The 22,343-nt window shown below is 39.9% G+C and overlaps 1 protein-coding gene across 5 annotated transcripts in view; it reads left to right on the top strand.

Annotated features, from left to right (window-relative positions):
* The window catches only part of VAV3 (vav guanine nucleotide exchange factor 3), a 376,903-nt gene that overhangs the window by 148,053 nt on the left and 206,507 nt on the right, over positions 1-22,343 (top strand). For all 5 annotated transcript variants that reach the window (XM_057720790.1, XM_057720914.1, XM_057720825.1 and 2 more), the window contains one exon: positions 22,182-22,240. In XM_057720790.1, coding sequence (XP_057576773.1) covers positions 22,182-22,240 — 59 coding nt within the window. The remainder of the gene's footprint in view (positions 1-22,181; positions 22,241-22,343) is intronic.

The raw sequence follows: 22,343 nt of genomic DNA, 5'->3' as shown, positions 1-22,343 counted from the left end.
CTAGTAACAATAAATTATGCTGTAACTTGAGTATTCTTAAAATCTTTCTAGCACTGTTTCCTTAGGAAATTCAAGTCACTGACTATTTTACAAATAGTTTCCTTTGCTCTAATGTATAAAAATAAAAAGATGTTTCGCAAATTGTTTCTGTCATCCTCAATTTCATAACATTGGGGTTATTTGGGAAAGAATTGTAACCTGATTGCAAATTTTGATTCTAAGATAGAAGATAAAACAAGATGTGTCCACAAAACGATTGTAATCTACGGTTATTGCACAAATTAGTGCCTTTGTTTAGTGACTTTTATGTATTGTTTTGGAATGTTTAAATATCTTCTCCTCTATTTTAATACATTTTGAATGTATTTTTCTGGTCTCCTACCCTAGTTATAAGCTGCTTGGCTTATAGACTATTTTTTGTTTGTTTCCTTCATAATATTTAGAAACAGGATCTTGCATATTATAAATGTTCATAAGATATTTGTGACTTGACTTGTCTGTAAATTAGAGATGTTATTAAGGATCCCAAGAATCTAGATGATGCCTATGCCATGTTACCATGCAGGGACTAAAAACCTGGCGCTGACACAACAATGCTCTTTTCTGCCTAGAAACGTAATCTTCCTTGTTGAATGTGTTAAATATTTTATTCCTTCTGTGTTCTTCTTTTCATTGGGAGTTAGGTAGTGTTAACTTCCCAGACTCTTAGGTTGTGTCTAATTATAGTGATGACTCCACCACAGAACATTGCTCAGTTGACAGTGGACAAAGGAAACCTTCAGGAAATAGTTCTAAGAAAGGAACTGTATGGATTTGCTTATTTTTAAGTTGCCAAGAATAACACAAGAATGGCTTCAAGGGGGAGAAAAATCACAGGAGCACCTCAGAATGTTTCTTAAGGATCAAAGGCACAATTGGATACTACAACAATCCCCTTCCCTTTGGGCAAGTTCCACTCAACCTTGTGAGCAGTTTGGAATAGCTTATTTGTAGGGAAGTTATAAAAAAAGAAATCCTTCATGGTTTAGCGGTATACATCCGGAACTTTAAAAATGTTCATACCCTTTGGCCCAGAAACTTCACTTCTAGGAATAATTATCAGGAAATAATTAGACACAGGGGCAAGTATTTAGATTCAAAAGTTTTCTTCTTTTCATTGTTTGTAATTGTGATAAGTTGGAAGAAAACCTCATGTGTTCAACAATAGGGTGTTGATTAAATGCATTATAACCTCTTCTTCTACAGAATACTGTGTAGCCCTAAGACAATCATCCTGTGTGTATATATACATATGTGTATATCATTATATATGTATAAAAATATAGGGTATGCTCTGGGTCATTGAGGCAACATCTGAAATTGGAACAGCTCTCAGTTTCATGTGCCCTATGTCAGAGTGTTTTGAAATTGAGGGTGACTTGTAGGGTTTGGGGCTTGAAGTGCCCTCACTGTGAGGTGTGAGAGCAAGGGCCAAAAGTGACCTCCGATGTAATTAAAGTGACAGAGTATTTCTTAGTTTCTACACTTAATGCAATTTCCTTTTTCCAGTAGTCAGGAAAAAAAAATGCCAACATAAATATTATATTGTAAGAAAATAATAGAGTTTTAAAAGCAATTTGAAAAAGAATGTGGCTGTTTAGAATTTGCCATTTTGTGTGCATTCAGTGCTTTTGTCTCTTCTAATCATCTTTCTTTCTTTCTCTTTCTTTCTCTAATCACTTTTCATTAAAAGCACTTTCTTTGTAGATCTAGCAGCCAGAGTGCATTTCTCTTTATTCATATCTGTGATGCCTGTGTTCAGTAATGGCTCTGAGCATTATTATGTAAGCTAAGCATTAGCATTGCTTAGCCCACATGCGTTCCATATTTCTCCTAAAGATGGACATTTTAGCATCAAAACTTTCAGACATCCTGTGTCAGCTAAGCCTCCCAGGCCACTGTGTAAATTATCTCCATTTTGAGACCTAATTAAATATGTATGTTGAAAGCATTTTTTTAAATAAGCATTTGGATTCTGAAATCAATCATCATCGTTCAAGTGTGTGAAAACAGCCAAAATTATGTCTTGCCTGATCATCTGAGTACTACATTTCTGTCAATTATTAAATCCCCACACTTGCTCCATATTTGTAAATGCATAAGTTTCTTTTGGGGAACAGTAACATTGCTCAGTTTCTGTTCCCCTGGACCTGGACACTGAAATATATTGCCACATTCCCTATAAAAGAGGAGAAAGAAAATTCAACAAAAATATTTTATTGCCTTTAAAGAAACATTTCTTTAATGCTTTTTCAAGGCAAAGTCAAAAGGCTGAGGATGTGTATGGATTGCCGGGGTTGGTCTCTGGCTTTTGCAGAGTTAGGCAGGCAGTTAGTAGGAGTGGGTGTGAAGGGTAGTGGGGCTAGGCTATCAAGCCAGTTGTGCAGTATTCATCGCTAGGGGGTGCCCTTCTTGATTTACTATGTGCACACTGTACAAGGCCCTGTGCAGTGGCCCTCCAGCACCATTACCCTGACCTCCTTCTGGCTTGTCCCTTGGAGGAGCAGGGGTGTTATGTGGAATCAGATCGGTGCTACATAATCAGATCTCACGTGATTCTCTTTAAAAACCCTGTTTCAGTATGTAGGAACAGAAGACAAATCAGATTGTCTTTTAGTACAGGGATTAGTGACAGTCTCCACTATATAAGGAGAGAAGCAGCAGAGTTAAGTTCTAATAAATATTGAGTCTGACTGTAATGGAAAGAAAGTTACTGTAGTTTCTAGCCCTCCCCTTTCAAATATCTATTTGAGAAAGGATGGAGAAGAAAGCAATAACATTTGCACTGAAATAATCTGCCTTGGAAAAGTACTCTGATTTGAAATGATCATTTTGACACCAAGAGTTTCAGTGGCTTTAAAGCAGTTCTTTTTTGAGTGATGGTGCTGAGCTGTAGAAAAAAATCCACTGTGCTTCATCACATTTGTGGTTACATCAGGTTTGCTCTACAGTGTTAGAATGAGTAAAACCTCATTTGGAGAAAAAATATAATGAGTAGTTAGAATTGTTTGCTGTGCTTTATTGTATAGGATTCAAATTAGAAATATATTTTCACAGCAAGGAAAATTGTGTCAGATATCCCAAATTATGTTCCTACCTTCAAGGACTGAAAATAGAAAGTCATTATTAGTGGAAAGTTACTGTATTAATTTACATATTAGTCTATATTTATGCCAAACTTCCCCCATGTTTATATGCGTGTGTGTGTGTGCTTGTGTGTGTGTGTGTGTGTGTGTGTGTGTGTGTGTGTGTGTGACTTGTTTTACACTTAGTTCAGTTGCCATTCTGACAAATTTGGATTAAAAAAATTAAATGGAGGACAGTGAAACTTCTATTTGTGTTATTATAGTTTTAGATTTTTTTCAACCTGACAGAACCTGACATCTTTGTTTTCTTTTTTGTTGAGTGAACACCAGAAACAGGAAAGGCAAATAAGGAAACATTTTGAATCAGGAAATTTTTTGTGATTGATGTTTCAGCATATGCCAATAGATTGTATAAGGTACAAATATGACATAACTTAAAGTAAAATCCAGGCCTTACATAGCCAAATGGAAAGTACTCTTTCAAAGTACTGTAATTATCTCGGGAAGCAGTAAGATTGCTGTTCTTCAAAGAATTTTTAGGTCTTTTACCTCTAGAGTATCGCTTTTTCCTGACCAGCTCTTCTTTTATCAGTTTTAAGTTTTGGGCTTCTGATAATATTTTATTTGAACCAAGGACTGGCACCACCGAGCAGTAAGAGAGTTTAAAAACCATTTCTGTTTGTTGTACAATTCTGAAAGCATTTTTGCATTAAATTTTTTATTTCAGATAAAAGTTTATGTACACCTCTTAGTAAACCGTCGAACAATATAGAAATGTCAAAAAATAAAAACGAAAGTGAAATGCATTGCAGCTCCACTTCCCAGATAGCCACTGTTGTTGACAGTGCAATGTATGCCCTTGAATATCCTGTTTATTGGATAGGCAGCCTTTGGCCGAGGGTTGGGTGGGAGGCATGGGAGCAGGGGCCCACTTTGGTGCAGTAGCCATATCTGAGAGGGTCTGAAATAGACCCCTTTCCTATTCCTACACAGGCCTCTTACTCTTGATAGAGCAGTGGGAAGGCAAGAGACCTTCTCAGACAACCTCACTTTTAGAAGGTAGGATTGGAGAAAATGCTAAAAAAATACAGTTCCTTATTCCTCTGTTGGTTTTTATTCCTTCCACAAGACTGTTCACATCAAATAGATCTGTATGTAGTTACTTTTTCTTTTTTAAATCAAGAACTTTTCTAGGTTAACCTTTAGGGGAAACCAGAGAGCTAAAGGGAGTAACTTTAAAAACCGTGTTCTTGGTTAATCTCTTCATGGCTTATTTCTCTATATCAGTGGTTCTTTAATATTTACTTATTTATTTATTGGCTGCACTGGGTCTTCGTTGCTGCCCACAGGCTTTCTGTAGTTGTGGTGAGCGGGGGCTATTCTTTGCTGTCGTGCTCGGGCTTCTCATGGCAATGGCTTCTATTGTTGTGGAGCATGGGCTCTAGGTGCGAGCTTCAGTAACTGTGGCTCGTGGGCTCAATAGTTGTGGCTCGTGGGCTGTAGAGCACAGGCTTCGTACTTGTGGTGCATGGGCTTAGTTACTCTGTGGCACGTGGGATCTTCCCGGACCAGGGCTTGAACCTGTGTCCCCTGCATTAGCAGGTGGATTCTTAACCACTGTGCCAGCAGGGAAGCTTAATATATTTTAGTAGAAAAAATGTATAGAGCCTTTCCCCTGAATTGTTTGCATCAAGTTCTATAACATGTATGGACAGTCCAGTACACTGGCACCAGTATACACGTCTTGTTTCTAAGAGAACTGAGCCATGAAAAAATAAGTGACAACAGACAGAGAAAACAAACTTATGGTTACCAAAGAGGGAAGGGAAGTGAGGAGGAATAAATTAGGAATATGGGATTAACACATACACACCAGTATGTATAAAGTAGGTAAGAAACAGGATTTACTATATAGCACAGGGAACTGTATTCAATATCTTATAATAACCTATAACGGAAAATAATCTGAAAAAAATATAACTGAATCACTTTTCTGTATACCTGAAACTAATACAATATTGTAAATCAACTATACTTAAAAAAAAAAAAAAAGTGGCACGATTATGCCGCTGTTGGCTCCCTGTCAGAGGTAGGCGTGTGGCCGCTTAGATGGTGGAGTTGAGTTAGCAACCCAATTAGGCCATCATGTTAGAGATGAGGGCCTGGGGCCCAGAGAAACCATGTGGTCTGTCCATGGTCTCATGTCAAGTCACGGCTGGAACCAGAATCAGAATCTCTGTGGAGTCCCATTCTCTTGGCATGATGTTTTGAGGCAGTCATATTAACAAAGCCATTGTGTAGGAGCCACTTTGATAAACCATCTGATTCCAGGGACTTTCTGATATTGCCTGGAAAATAATAACATGAAGCTGTCCTGTATGGTTTTGTTTGTTTTAAATCAAGTGAGTGATCAGTTGCCTCATTCTTGAACTTTTACCCCATCTTCAGTTCTGAGAGTTAGGTTTTGATGGAATGGGAGTTAGGAATGAGGTGAGGATCAGTGCAGGCATCAGGGGTTTGTTGGGGTCAGGAGTATCTTTCTGTTCATTACTTCCTAATAAGCACAGCTCTTTTGGTCTGGCTTCGTCAAAATAGCTGCTTTGAAACATCTAATTCAAAATGCCTCTTTGGACAAAGCGTAAGGATCTGAATGTTCTACTTCATTGAGGGCTCTTTGTATCAGCTCACATTTCTTCTCTCTATAGTATTAAAAGACCCATGACTTATGCAAAAAAAATTTTTTTTAAATTTTGCCTGTGTTGAGTCTTCATTGCTGTGCGTGGGTTTTCTCTAGTTGCAAGAGAGGGGGCTACTCTTGGTTGTGGTGTGCAGGCTTCTCATTGTGGTGGCTTCTCTTGTTGTGGAGCGTGGGCTCTAGGCGCATGGGCTTCAGTAGTTGCGGCACATGGGCTCAATAGTTGTGGCTCACGGGCTCTAGAGCGCAGGCTTAGTAGTTGTGGTACATGGGCTTAGTTGCTCCGTGGCATGTGGGATCTTCCTGGACCAGGGATTGAACCTATGTCCCCTGCATTGGCAGGTGGATTCTTAACCACTGCGCCACCAGGGAAGCCCATTGTGCAAATTTTTATAACTGGATACACATGTTTGAGTCCGGGCTGCCATTCCAGGGCTTTATCCTCTTAATTCAGGGTGCTATCAAGTATTCTTGGGGAAGTAACCATAAAAGATGATCTAGATTTTAAAACCTCTTAATATGCCATATTTTGACTTGGAGATTCATTTTGGGGGGATATTTAAAACAGAAGATTGTAAAAAGAAAAAAGACAGCAGTATTACAGCAGAATACTATTATTACTAGAGTACAACCTATTGTTGCATAGAAGCCAATACAGGGTAGATCCAGCCTTGTTCCATCCAAGGAATTTTATTAATGTGGCATAGAGGTTTTGATACAGCACAATGGGTATGTAAAGGTTGCCATGACAGCAAGGGTTTAAAGGATATAATTTAGTAAGGTATTTAGACATGAGTTATCTCAATAATGTCGTCTGTATATAACTTTTCTCACTTGGGAGTTCTGTTCCATTCCTGGGGACTGCCACGAGGCAAATCTGCTTGGCAGATGAAACCAAGATCTGTCCTGCTGCTAAGCAGTGTGTGTCTGGTATAGTTCATGTCTGAGTCTGTTTTCAAAGGTTGGCTAGAAAGAGTATCTGAGAAACAGCTTCAGAAGAGAGGGCAGATGACTCCCAAATAACTGGTGAAAGAGTTATGAAATTTATTGTTTCTTTCTTCCTCTCTTTTTTTGTCGTTTAAGTAAACTGTAGCTGTTCTTTCAGGTGAAATACTTTGTCTGAGGTTAAGTGGAAACAAAATACCAAATGAAAAACTGCAGCAGAGGAAAAATTGGGACTAGGACCACCAGAGCGTGGCCCTCTATGCTCACTGGTGTCTTTTTGCCCATTAGGGCTGAGCTGCATTTCTGCAGCCTTTGAGAGGATTATTTTGTCTCTGCCAGTTCTTGGTAAATACTCAGACTCTAAGGGAAATTCAGATTATCCTGGATTAACCACATGCACTCAGAGGAGCTAATGACTAAAAAGTACTCCTTGCTCATTGCAAAGTATCCGAGTTCCTGGAAGAGAAGTCTTCCAGGGCTTCTAAGGTAAAATCCCTTTCCGGATTTAAATGCCACAGATAACAGAGTTCTAAAGCAGCAGATATTGTTGTACTGCTTCAAAAATAGCTTTTTAAGTAATTTGGCTAAAGTTACTCCTAAAGAGGACATCAGCAAACACCTGGAATGAAAGAAGGCATCTGAAAGTGAAATTAAATAATAAAAACAAATTAATCTTCAGCTTTTTTTCTTAAATCATAATCAAGTGAATTTCAAAAAGCTGATTAAATCCAGTGTCATTTAGGTGGAAGGAAAACTTAATGTACCATAATTGCACATGATCCTCAGAAAAGGCTGAAGATGAAAAGCAAGATGAAGGAAAAATACAAAAAAAACAAAAAAACTGTGACTCAAATATATTTGTTTAAAAATCTTCTTTTATTAGCACTGGTCCATGTGTGATCTCTCCGCCCCACCCCACACACACACCCCCACACACCCACACTCACAAATAGTTGCAAATCCCTCAGTAGGAGTCACGCTACTTCTGGGCCAGCCCCAGATTTGTGAATCCAGCCTGACACAGGTTCAGGTCAGCAGCCCTGATGTGAAATGTCCCAGCCACGTGGGTCTCTGAGATTCAAGACAGTTCTGGGTCAGCTATTTCAACCTTTGTCAACCAGAGCTATCTTTGGCCCCCACTGAAACAGAATCATATTTTTAAAAAATGCCTAGATTTAATCCTTTCTCTAGTGCATCTTCTACACTGTGATGAACTAGAGTCAGATCAGATTTTCTGAAGTTTGCTCGAGCTGAACCTGCTCCTCTGGGATTCAGTGTATCCAGTAGTGGAAAAGTTGGGTTGATCCCTTTTTCATGACACTTACCACATCCATTTCCTCTGCCATCTCCCAGGCTCACTCTAATCATTTCAGAGCTAGGCGAGTGTTGAAACAACTTCCTAGGTTCAAGCTCCTTCCTCTGAACTGTCTTGCACAGCCACCAGATCAGTATTCTTGACATACTGCTTTTTGACAGTTCATTCTCCAGCTCAGAAACCTTTATTAGCTCCCCATAAATAAACTTAGCCTAGCCTCCACTACCTTCTGCCTCCAACTAGCCTCTTCAGTCCTATTTCAAAATCCCTCATCGTGAATCCATCTCCTCTCACTGTGCTTCTCTTTGTGGGTGCCCCTCAGTCCTCCCCTTGTTCAGATATAGTAATTGAGCGTCTGTGAGCTCTGTGGTTTCTAGGTGCCGTGGCTACTGCAGTGAGCAAGGCTGACAAATCCCCTGCTCTCAGGGAGCTTATACTCTAGTTCAGGGAGACAGGTAATAAACAGACATGTAATATTTCAAATGCGAGAGGTCATGACAGGTATGAAAATGGTGATGAGTTATAGCACAGGCACCTTCTCCTTGAAATCCCATAACCATAGCTGGCTCTATGATTTATCTAGCAGTAATCATGAGCTCTCTTTATTTTCATGGTTTTAATTTCCAGCATGTGGGTCTGAGTATGCGTGGACATGCTTGATTTCACCAGGTAGGGCTCTTGCTTCTGGACCACAAGGACCGTGTCTTTCATCTCTTTGCAGCTCCCAAACCATGTGGCATCAGTGCTTTCATATGGGAGGCAGCATGTGTAGTGGTCAAGAGAGCACACATTCTGGGTCAGATCACTTGTGCGTCGATATTGGCTTTACTGCTCGCTGCCTCTGGAGTATGGCCTCTCTAACCTCTCTGTTCCTCAGTTTAGCTGTCCCTAAAATGAACATGATGATGTTATCGTCTTCATAAGAAACTGGCATGTATGTGTGGTGTGTAACATGTATATATATATATAAATAATAGCACTCAGTTGTTTACCACTGTTATTTTTGTTTGGGTGACATTAAGTTTATATCCTTATAAATATTTACACTTCTAAACAGAGAAATAGTCATTAAAGAAATTAGAATACTATGTTTCTTTACAGTCTCCTTAATTGCCAACCAGATGGAGCAACATAAGCTAATGGGCTCTAGCTTTGAACAGTCATACACTTCTAAGTGGGTTCTGTTGCGAGACCGGCTTCTCTTGTATTCAATTTGACAGTACAAGAAGGTTTTACATATAAATTAATTATTTCTGCAGCTAAGCACTGTGCCTTGAGTTTCAAACAAGATGTAGAAATAAGTTAGAATTAATTTTGATCATACACATTTTCTTGGACATTTTATTATACATGAATTTATACCCAAATGCTATATACTAAATGTACTAATAAAGTTTCATAAGCAATTAGCATTTACTAAACCAGGAGGCAGTCCTGGTTTAGTAAATATTAATATCTTTGTTACGTGTTGAAATGTGCATGGGCTTTTATAGGTGGTTACTTTAATAGTATATGTTTCCTGTTTATTGTTCAGACAAAAAGATGCAAGAAGTTACTGTTATGACATGTTCGTATTTTCAGGTGAATTTGAACTACACTATTAAAGGAATTGTTTTACACTATGAATATACAGGATTTATACTTCCATAATAGTGTAATGTAACCCTGAAAAGGTTTTCTGTAAAAATATAGTCAAGGTTTCTATTTTGGCAAAAAATGGAGAAGATAGCTGCCCCCCCCCCCCCACCGTGTTTCAGCAGTGTGCTGGTAAATGTAGCAGCAGGTGAGTTTAGATGCTACAGTTGTTGCCATGGTGTTACACATAGCCGGGGTTCAGTGGAACATGGAGCACGGGTTAGGTTTTGAGGTGGTTACACTCCTTGAGGGTCAAGATATCTGAGAATTAAGGAACACTATAAGTCAAAGTACAGTTAAAGGTCCAACTCTAAAGGTACTGGCAGCATCATCTGCTTTTAGCAGATCTGAGTCTTCTGGGTTCAAATCTAGGTTCTGATATTGGCTTGTCATATTCCTGGAATTCATTCCACCTCTGACCCTTGACCCTTAGAGGGTTCTTATTTTATTAAAATTAGAACATCACATAACTCATAGGTTTTATGAGAGTAAGTAAAACTAAGCACTTAATTTAGTGCTTATCTTAAGCACTCAAATATTTATTTGCTAGATTAAAGATTGAAAAAAAAAAAGGAAACCATACTGTTTCTGTTTGACTTTAGGGATTCAAAAAGCTGTGCTGGTATCCAAGCCAGTGGTTTTCATCCCTGGCTATACATTATAACCACCTGCGTCAGCAAAGTCCTGAGGCTGCAGCCCCATCACAGGCTGTCTGAGTCATATTTTATGAAAGTAAGGGCTGGATATGGGTGGTTTTCAAAAGCTCCTCAGGTGTTTCTGACTTTCAGCCAGTGTTGAGAAACATGGGTCTTGGCCATCTGAGAACCACAGCTGTGTAGCTCTCTCACCTTACTTGAATATGTTCTGAAATGCCCTTGAATGTGTTCCCTCGTCCACATCACGGTGCCCTGGGCCACGGTGTGTACTTTGTCACATGAACTTTCGGTTGTCTCTCTTCTCTAGACTCCATTTCAGCAGTCTGTTTCTCTTTTAGTTAATCTGTTGAACAGCCAGCACACTTATCCTAGAAAACAAATCTGAACATGTTACTGCCCTCTTTAAACACCTCACCTGCCTCTGTGGCCTATCAAATGCAGTCCTAACTTCTACATGGCCATTGGCAGTCTGGTTCTAACCCCCGTGAGGATGCCTGGGAAATTGTACTGTAACTCGTCACGTCTGATAAATGCAGCCAAGTCAGAGGGGAGGAACCTTCTTTGGAGGCAGATATCTGGGAGCCCATTCTCACTGGGGCGTGGACTGGCTCACCAACTTCAGTGAATGTGTTGACTTCTGGAACTCACTCTCCTTCCCTGTTTGGGAGAAAGAACAAGAAGAAATAGGGTTAGAAATAAATGGAAAGAAGGAATGATGTTAGACATTTTCTTATTCTGTTTGGGCTGCTGTGACGAAATACCATAGACCAGGTGCTTTAAGCAACAGAAATTTTATTTCTCACAGTTCTGGAGGCTGGGAATTCCACGATCAAGGTGCCAGGTGATTCAGTATCTGGTGAAGCCTGCTTCCTGGTTCGTAGATGTCTTTTTGCTGTGTCTTCTCATGGTGGAAGCGGGGGTGTGAGCTCTCTGGGGTCTCCTTTATGGGGGCACCAATCCCATTAGCCTTCATGACCCAATCACTTCCCAAAGGCCCCACAGCCCAGTACCATCACACTGGGGATTAGATTTCAAAATATTCATTTTGGGGGAATGCACACATTCGAGCTACAACACACACTAAAAACATTCACCCTTTTGTGTGAAAAATGCTGGAATGGAGTGTCTGCTCAAAAGAATCTGAAAAAAAGAGTGGGTACACGTACATGTATAACTGATTCACTTTACTGTACACCTGAAACTAATACAACATTGTAAAGCAACTATGCTCCAATAAAATTTTTTAAAACTTCATTAGAAATTCAGATCTCAACTCCCATGTCCATTCCTCAGAGAAGCATCCCCTGAAGTCTTGGACAAAGACGGTCTGTCCTTCTGCTCTTATAAGCGCCGTACATCATCTCACTACCTGTGTAATGGCTTACTTGCATCTTTGTAATTATTTCCTTGTCTGTCTCCCTACCCAACTGCAAGCACATTGGGGCAGAGGACTTGCCCAGCTTTTGGTGAGTGTCCATGGGGCTGAGCCTGCCATGGGATAGGTGATGAATATCCTGATGCGTGACTGTCAGATTGACAGGTGGAGAGAATGATCAAACAATTGGCACTTGTAGATGGCAGGCAATGTGAAATAGAGAAGGCTTGTGTGGAGGGGCAGTTTCCTCCTTCCCCGGGGCTCCCCACTCCCTTTCAGGGTCCCTTTAGCACTCTCCTGGTTCTACTAAAACGGGCCTTGGGTATCCAGAAGTGTAGGCTCTGGCTCTGTTTTGAGCACATTGAGCTGTGGAGTCCGAGGGGGCCTTGTCACCTGTAGCTACCACCTGCATCTGTGAAATGAAAGATTTGGCCCAACCTTATCTTCACGATGGACCTGATTCCTTTTCCTCTGTACTGTGAGCGCTTGGAAGGTCTTTGTCAGGACTCGGCTCTACTCTATAGCCATTCACCACATGTGGCCTTGAGCACTTGAATATGCCTAGGTTGAATTGTATGTGCTGTATCTGTAAGATACACAACAGATTTTGAAGATTCAGAATAAAAAAACAATATAAAAGTCTTGTTTTTAATCTTGATTATATAGTGAAATGATACTATTATAAATACATTATGAATTAAATAAGATATAGGATTAAAGTTAATTTCACCTGTTTTCTTTTTATTCTTTCTAATGTAGCTTCTTAGAATTTTAAAATTATGTGTGTGGCTCACATGTTTCTATTGGTCAGCTCTGGTCTAGAACTCTGTTTCTTACATAATAAAGAATGAGTTTACCTGCTTTTTAATTGCTCAAGCACGTGTGAAAATGAGCACTTCCAAGTAGTATGAAATGACCAATGTTATTACCAAACCAGCCAGAGCAAAGACACATTTTAGGGGCCGTCATTTTCTTCTCCTCGTCCTGTAGTCCAAGGTGCAATTTCTGTTAGGTGATTTGACATATGAGAATAGCTTTTGCAGACATTTCCTTCTGTTCTATGAGCAGTCCTAGGGCAGGGACTAAAGCTGGAGCATCTCCAGGCTGGCAGAAGGGGACACGTTCTACTTCACCGTTGGATCTGTCATCCTGGCATTGCCTGTTTGTTCCTGCACTCCGTGTGATTTCAGCCTTTAAAGTGGGAATAGCCACGTAGGCAGCATGCAGGAAGCAGAGATCTCTGCGTGACTTTGAAAGTGAGCTGGGTTTGGAAAATATGTTAACTTTGACCCAGCTGAATGATTTGTGGGCAGCTTTGAAAATTCATTCTATTTTCCAAGTCCCTTAAGTCACATAGAACTCTCCCACTCTATTTCTCATCACATAAACAACCTCTCCTCTGGCCCGATACGAACACATAGGGCACGTCTATTTAAAGTGAGTTGTGTGAAAGCCACAGTGGGTTCTCAGTGAGCTGGTAATGACATTGCTACAACCTCAAGTGCTGAGCTAGAGTCATTACTATAATTGTACAGTGAGTAATCAGTGTTTACCTACAGGGTCCACAAATCAATTCCCTTTTGTAGTAGTGAACATATTAAAAATGCCACATAATTTTTGTGGATTGTATCTCTACCCTGTGTAAAGGCAGGGGATGATTTGCAAATATGATTACATTTTCAAAACTAAAGTATTTCTTTTTAGTCGCATACAAATAACTGAATTCTTAATTATTTGTGTACTAAGTTCAACACATCCTCACAGACCAGTGTAAATTTAGCAGAAGCAGTATTCATGTTTATTTTTTTTTTATTTTTTATTTTTTTTAACTTTTTAAAAAAATTTTATTTATTTATTTATTTATTATTCTGGGGGGGGGTACACCAAGTTCAATCATCTGTTTTTATACACATATCAGTATTCATGTTTATTCTGAGTTCTAACTAGAGAGTTGTGCTTTTAGGCACCTAACTCTGCACTCATGAGTTTCAGGTTTCATCTGGTTTGGTATTTGGACTCAGGAGATGGTTAGAACAGTATAAGAAAAGTTCTAACTTCTTTTTACTTGGTGTGAGAAGATTAGCATGCCTGGTACCAGTTTGCTTTTTTTTTTTTTCCTGCCTGCTTTTTAGTCTGAGAGTGTTCATTTTGAAACCACCTCAGTGAATTTTAGTGAAAAGAATTTTATGATCTGCTAGAATTTATATACGTGGTTCTGGAGTCTGTCTAGAGCACAGCAGGTAAAGTAGTTGGATAGGGCTGAACAGGAGAGGTGAGGAGAGTAGGCAGAGTAAGGCTGGAAGGGGACAGGGAGCAGATCCAGTCAATAGAAGGCTCTTGAGTGCACTGCTGAATAATCATCTCTGCGTGAGGACTAACATTTAAGAATTTTAAGGTGGGCATAGTGGTGATGGTGGTGTGCTCAGATTGACAGTTTGGAAGTGTCTTACCACCTTGATGGTAGCCAAGTAGAAGATAAAGGAAGTGAAATTAAAAGTGTGGAGGCGAATTGGAAGGCTGTTCCAATAATTGAGGCAAGAGATAGAGAGGGCCTGGACTAAGGCAGAAGCATGGGAAGAGATCTGAGGGCCATTTAAAAGGGTGAATTGATAGGATAGGATGTGAAGGAGAAGTGCCAGTCTAGAACATTTCCTGGATGTCTGGTCAGTTGAGGGAGAGACATGAGATTGTGAACTCATTGGGAATAGGGAACAGAAACAGGTTCAAAGGAAGGATGCTCTGTTTGGGGTCTTCAGAGGTGGTGGGCAGAGGCCTAGAACACAGGCAGCAAGACCACAATGGTGTGGAAGTGCCTCATGAGACAAGTGCTGGTCTGTTTGGTTTAGAAAAAATTCGCTTAATGACCTTGTCTCTTAGAACCTGGAAACTATTCACTGTCAACCAAAGAAGGAAAATATTATTCAGGAAATGGCAACTACAAAGAACTTCTTAGAGAGTAAGGGGCAAGTGATCTCACTGGAGCATGTGATGATGGAGGGGGTGGGGCCAGAAGGTGGTGGTTCTCACCCATCAAGCCTCTTTTAACCTGCAGAGAGTCTGGGAAATTCCCCATTGCCCTTCAAGATACAGCCCAGGGTCACCTCTTCTAAAGAGTCTTTTGAGCCTCCTTGACTTTGTCCTTCAGGCTGTGGGGGACAGCTGGCCTTGCTCTCTCCACTGGGCTGTGGATGTATTTTGTAACACGAGGTATGTGTTTTCACTAACCACCCTTGTGGTCTTTCCCAACAGACGGTCGATTTTTTGAGAGTAGGCATTATATAATCTCCATTTTGTTAGCCTCAGTATATGGAGTTTGTCAGGTGTATCTAGCCTGTAGTTAGTGTTCCATAGATGTTCATTGAGTAAATACAGGAGATTCATGGACAGGGCAGTGAATTGGAAGGAGCAATAGGCTGGGTAGAGGAGAAGGAACCTGGGTTCTGGTACCAATTCTGCTGCTATTGGTTCTTTGACCTTGGACAAGCTAGTTGATTTTTCTGGGCCTTGGTTTTATTATAGGCAAAGAAGGAGATGGAGTGAGAATCTAGGAAATCCGTGATTGGTCTTCAAGAGGTCCCTGGATTTCTTGAGATGAAATGCAGAATTGTGTATACTTACATATCTATGTGTATGTGTGTATTAGTATATATATAGTCTTTTTCTTCCCCCTGAGGAAGGACCAAGAACTTTCATCAGACTCTCTAAGAATCACTTGAATAAAATGTGGTGTTGGCTGTGGATTTTCTGTATAGGATGGAGCTGGGAGGGATCATCATATGGTTGGGGGTAGGGATTCAGCTAAAGGACTTGTCCTAAAACTGTGGTTACATGACAAACACCCTCTAATTACATGGATTTTTATATTTATTTGAGGCAGTAAGGTGTGGAGGTGATGGATGCTGAAGCTTCTCTGAGCCACCCCTTGGTACTGTTACTTCTTAGAGCTCTTTTAATTCCGTACAAGTTGGATGTGATTCTGGTCGTTAGCAGTGTTATCTTCATGAACAGACCAGGTGTGGAACGTGTGTTTGTTTTTTACTAAAATTCACTGTAGCAAGGGCAAATGCAATTGTTTTTAGGCTCTGAGAAATACTTTTTTATTTGATTATTTTGATTAAATATTAATTATACAGAAGCAGAAAATGAATACTAAATAAAAGAAAAGCATTTACTATCCACAGTCCTCACTTTTAAAAAGCATAGTGTTATAATTAGATAAGCTTAGCGACTGTTGGCAGCTATTAACAAACACTGGCCATCGTGTACTCGAATGGACACCATAATTTATTAAATGTGTTCCCAGCCATTGGAAAGCTTTCTTTTGTATCATATGATAACTTGAGGTGTCACATTTTATTTTCTGAAGTGCTTTGCAAAGACCAAACTTACTTTACCAATGATGATGATGGCAACAGTGGCACTAGGAAATAGCAGTAGAAGGGTGGGGTATTCTTCTGTGGTCACCCATCTAGTGAGAGGTAGAGCTGGGATTTGAACCCAGGAAATGTGAGTCTTCAGCTTGTATCCTAACCAGTCTAGTATATGACTTTCCTAAAGAGAGCTTCTTTTTCTCTATAGAGCTTTACTTTTGAAGCCTCAAAATAATACATACAGAATAATTCTTGCATTTATGATCAGTATCAAGGTCTGTACAAACTGTAATTTGGACCACCTAAACCCATGTAGATCTCTACTCTTTTGAACAATACAGATGAATTTCCCATAGTTCATAATCTTCTTGATACAGAAATAATGTTTCGTTCATCTTTTCCGGTTGTACTGCTTTGTTCTACCCACAGAAGAAATGCTAGGGATGGTTTTCGACAGCCTTCTACAGTATTCAAAGCAACAACCAGGTATTTTAGGAAAGATGTAAACGTTGCTAGAAATGACACTGAGCTGCAGTGTATCCTAACGGGGTAATTTGCTGTGTAAGATTAGAATTGCAAAGGAAATTAAAATAATGAGTTCTGTTGATTTCCTAGGAGAAGGTGAGATATATTGTTAGTCTGAAACTCACCATCTGGTTGGGTTTAGAGTTAGGCTTCATTGTTAGAGAATTGGGTGCCTAGGTCTCTGGGCTGCTTCCAATTATGTCCTCTAGGGCCTGGGTTTTTCCTCCATGAACCCACAGGGCACTTGCTCTGAGCCTGTAGGAACCACGATGCAGTATCCCTGCCCGTAGCTGAGCTGCTAGATGGTAGCTTTGTGCTGTGGGGCTGCAGTGCTGCAGACCCTTCTTGAACTGCTAAGCTTGTCTGGCGCTTGGGGCTCAAGCCTGCAGCCACCTGCTTGCCCTTTCAGAACCTACCTTCCTGGAAGGATTACTTCCCCAGGAACTCGTACTGAATACGGCCCTCTGTTCAGGAATCTTTGTAGCCTTCTCATTGGGTCAGGGAGAGGGTTAAAGAGATAAAGCTTGAGTAGAGAGCTCAAGAAGGTAAGTCCATAATTAATTAGCACTCCTGGGCAGACCTGTGTGCTGGTCCTTGTGGTTCCTCTGGTTCTTCTCTATGTCCATGGCTTCCTTAACTCAGGACCTTGGAAGGAGCTATGACAAACTGCTCCTGCATAGTGGACTTGTTTTTCTCACAAATTACAATATCAACAGCGCTAATGCGCTAGATAAGCAGAGGGTGAGAATTAGCCAGAAGGTCTCATGAAGAGAAGAGTTAAAATGGTTAGCTTTATTAGTGTACAGTGTTGCCATTCTGTTTTTGCAAACTGTTTTTATTCCATGGCTTTTAAACTGACTAACGGGGTTGGAAAAAAATGAGCCCAAACTAAATAAAAATTATCATTGGGGGGAATATTTTGATGGGGGTATGTGTGCCACTGTGTATGTTGTCTCTAGATTTGAGGCGATAAGCAACTCTTTCTCATACTTAATATTTAATTTTCATAATGGGCTGCTGCTTCAATTATTCATTCATTCCTCACTTGTGGCAGGCTAAGCTCTTTACATATCTTTACACACATTATCCCTAATCCTCACAACAATTTTGCAAGGTGAGTGTTAGTCATTCATTTGAGCAACAAATATTTTTGTGTTAAGTGGTTAAGAGCCTGGCTGTAAGCTCAGTGATGGGAATAGAACAGGGAAGAAGCAGTTTCCCTGCCCTTAAGGTATTTTCCATTGTTGGATGGGAAAGACTGACAAATAAACAGGTCATTAGAATGCCTTGTTATATTCTTTTACACTCTGCAGGGGTAATGCGAATTTGTGCAAATTTATTGAAGAGCAATGGTTATACTGTAGTCAACCCATCTAGGAATCCTTCCTATAGAAATACCTGCACACAGTTGAAAAGGTATTTGGCAAGGATGGTAATTGCAATGTTGTTGCAGTAAAATGTTGAAAAAGCTCACTGGCAGGGGAAGGGTTAAATCTGTATGTTCTACGCAGACACTGGAATGTGATACAACATTAACATGAATAAAGTAGAGCTGTATTTGTTGACACCACTGTGTGTGATATATTGTTAAATGACAAAAGCATGTTTGTAGAAGAATGTGTAAGAGAAACACATTACCTAAAATAATAATCATAAAGAAAAAGAAAAAATATTCTGCAAGAATCATACCAGATTCTTAGCTCTGGGCTCCTTTAGGCAGAAGGTGAGAAGAGGTGTGCGTGTGGGAGGGGACAGCTTTTGTGTATTTCTATATTATTTCAATGGACAATATAAACACGAACTATTTTGAAATATTTTAAACAGCAGATAAATTTTAAACAAGGTGATAGGTGCTAGGGCAGAGTCCTGTCCAGGGTTATGTGGGGACAGAAAGAACCCAGACTGGAAGAGGGAGATGGTCAGAGAAGGCTCTGGGTGGAGATCAGCCTGGCTGAGTTCAGGGTGAACATGGTCAGGCGTTCGGAGGGAACAGAGGAGAGCTTCCTGCTTGAGAGCATCCTGGAGCTTTCTGGGTGGACGGCAGAGGAGCTGGCTCCTCCCCGCTGTAACAGCCGGCCCAGGTGGTCCTGGGTTCTTCCTCCTCCCTCAGCCTCCACGGTGTGTCAGCCTCTGTTCCTAAATACTTGGCACATTTCCACCTCTTCTCTAGCTCTCCCACAGACCTCTCATTTCTCACCTGGATGATTGAGAAACCCCGCTCGTGGGTCTCTTGGCCCCTGTCTATATACCACATCCTCCGACCCTGGTCTGTGCTTCACTTTGCTGAGTGATCTTGTAAAAATGCTATCTTCCTTAAACTTGTCCAATGACCCTTCATAGATTCTGGGATCTAGCCCACCCTTCTAAAGCAGACACACAGAAGCCCTGCTCACCTCTCCCACCTTCCTCACGCCGTAACTCTTATTCCTGTTACCTGGAATTTTTTCTTATCTTTACAAATGCCACTCTTCTTGTCAAACAGGGGATGGATGTAGGTAGAGAAAGAAAATCCATGATATGGATTTAGTAGTTGGTCGTCAGCCTATTAACTTGCAAATATTCTAACTTGTTGTCCCCCTTTCTGGGAGTTAATGTCCATATGTCATATTATTTAAGGCAACAATTTAGAAATTAAGACCTTTCAAGGCAAATAGTCTTCTTACCACCCTTGGGGCTATTTTCTTTCATACTTATACTTGAATGGGTGTTCCTAAAGGCAGGTCATTCTCCACACAGAGGACTTGAGAATCTGGAATTAATTTGTGTACTTTCTATTCCAAATCCGGATACACTCCATGTGTATAGAATACACACTGTTCTAAAAACACTCATTGACCAAACAGTCTATTTGCTTTGGCTAAACTTAGAGTTAATGGATGGACTTGATGTACAATGAGATAGATACAAAGCTGAGTGATCTTAGTCTGAGAGATTCACTTTAAGGCTTGCTACATATTATCCTTCCATCTCATCCACTGAACTTACATCTTTTTGTTATTTTTTTCTATCATTGAATAGTAATAAATAATCCTTTTAAGTGAATAACAGGAGTTGGTTTCAGCTTGTTAATTTTCAGAAATGTTTGTACTTTTTTAAAAGTAAATTTATTTATTTATTTGTTTATTTTTTTTTGTTGGTGGTGTTGGGTCTTCATTGCTGCACACAGGCTTTCTCTAGTTGCGGCGAGCAGGGGCTACTCTTCATTGTGGTGCGTGGGCTCCTCATTATGGTGGCTTATCTTGTTGCAGAGCATGGGCTCTAGGTGCGTGGGCTTCAGTATCTGTGGCACATGGGCTCAATAGTTGTGGCTCACAGGCTCTAGTTGCTCCGTGGCATGTGGGATCTTCCTGGGGCAGGGATGGAAGCCTTGTCCTCTGCATTGGCTGGCGGATTCTCAACCACTGCACCACCAGGGAAGTCCTACACTTACTTTCAACGCAGGAGTGAAGTGATAGACTGTCGTCTGGCTCCCTCTGGTGGACAATTGTATGAAAAAAATCAAACTACATATAGTCTTGTGTGGTGGAGACAGGCTGTGAATAGTTCTGGTGTTTTAACATTTGTGTTAAAAGAAATCATAGCAGTAGTAAAACACATAGCAATACTAATGCCGTTGCTATTTCTCTTGTAATTGAGTAGTGGCAATGCTGTGAAAAAACGAATTAGAAACCGACTTCACCCCATAAGTTTAGAACAGTGCTACATCAGGATAAGGCTCATGCTAAAATTCAGCAATGTAGATAATTCATGAGTCTAAATATTAGTCCACAGATTATCCTGGAATCCTCAAATAACTAGACTTTTCACTCAATAATGCATATTTTTGGAAATTTATCAAGTGGTTATTTTTTTCTTGAATCAGTTTACTTTGATAAATTTAGTATTTGTTCATTCGTGATCTGAATTTACAGACTCACTGAAGATGCTTTATCTTTATTATGTAATATTTATTATGGATAGGAAGTGTTACCTAGGTGGTTGTTTTTTGCTCTTCAGCAAGATTAAACCAGGAAGAAATTGCATAAAGCTTTCAGTTAAATTTCATTTGCGTGTAATAATAATCTTATTTTATATATTAATCTTATTTTATATATTAATCAGAGTTCACATTTATTGAGTTAAGCATTTGAGGGGCATGTCTCATTTAAGTTTTTCAGTAACTCCATGAGGCAGGTAGGTAGGTGTCCTTATCCACATTTTATAGAGGCTAGTAAAGGTGGGCCCAGCTCATCCAGGCGTTCTCAGTTCAGAGTTTGTAACCACAACAATAAACTGCCTCCTAAAGTAGGTGATAAACAAGTATATGTGTGGCTAATACCCTTATGAGACTCCTAGTCCTGGAAACTTTGTTTCCATCTTTGAACTGAGGAAGTCAAAGATTACCTCCACACAGAGATAGATTTTTACCTTTTCACCTTCTTTTTTCCTCATTCTGAATAGGCCTTGTAGTAGAACCTCTTCAAGTTTTGCTTAGAGAATTGGGACAAATTGTATCTATTATTATAGAAACCATCTTCATGAGAAGAATACATTTTCGCTTATTAGCTTCCTCACCAAGTCTTTGAGAGAGATGCTGTTAGGTGTAAATGTGAGCAGGAAGGGCACAGTTGCTGGGTACTGATGCTAAAGCCCTGGCAGGGCACCTCGAGGGTAAGCAGCTAAAGATCTTTATAAAGAATTTTTGAAACAGATACAGATAATTAAGGGTAATTCAGGAAATTCTTTTTCCGAAAATATGCAGAATTAGAATAAGGTAATTTTCTTGAAGTTGGCAATTATAAAGAATAGCTACCATATAACTACATGCATTGTTTTTAAATCTTGTAATGGTTATTAGTAATCTAGCTTAATTATTATAGACAGTATCCAGGTGAGAACACTAAAACCCAGAGAAAGTTAAGTAGTTTTCCCAAGGATATATGGCTAATAAATGGTGAAGTAGGGATTAGCACTCAGGTGGTCTGGCTCGAGAGCCCGCCCTCTGAACTTTGCTCTACAGCGGTTCTGTCCAATAGAACTTTCCGTGATAATGGAAGTGTTCAATGTCTGTGTTATCCAATGCAGTAGCCACTAGGCACATGGGCTACTGAGCACTTGCAGTGTGGCTAGTCCAACTAAGGAACTTGATTTTTTGTTTTTAAAATTTTAGTTAATTTAAATTTAAATGGCCATGTGTGGCTAGTGGCGACTGTTTTGGACAGCACAGTCTTACAGGGTCTTTCAGATCATGTAGAAGTAGAGATGTGAGACCTTTAGGATTACCCTGCCTAACTCCTTGTTTTTACTGATCAAGAAACCTCAAACCACATGGTTAGTAATTTGCCCAGAGTCATAAAATTAAGGAAAGGGACAAAATTATAAGCCAGATGTTTATACTTCTCAGTTATAGGTCTTCCCTTTCTGCACTTTGGTGGCATCTGCAAATTTACATTTCTCCTCTTATTGTTAATATTAGATTGTAAAACTACTATCTTTGAAAAAGAAATTTTTTTTTTTTTTTCTGAAATACATGTGCAATGAACCCTTTCCTCTCTTCTCAGGTTATAGAAACATTATCACGACTTTCTCGCACACCTATAGCGTTGGCCACAGGAATCAGGTAAGCTACTTTCTCTGTGGTTCGTGTGTCCTGTTCAGCCCAAAGAAGTGATTGTTTATTGAATGGCTACTGTTTGCATAGCACTTTGCATACAAGAACCACA

This window comes from Hippopotamus amphibius, chromosome 1 (genome assembly GCF_030028045.1).
Source record: "Hippopotamus amphibius kiboko isolate mHipAmp2 chromosome 1, mHipAmp2.hap2, whole genome shotgun sequence".
NCBI lineage: Eukaryota > Metazoa > Chordata > Mammalia > Artiodactyla > Hippopotamidae > Hippopotamus > Hippopotamus amphibius.
The sequence above is the reverse complement of the archived record's forward strand: the minus strand, read 5'-3'. Positions and strand labels throughout refer to the sequence as shown.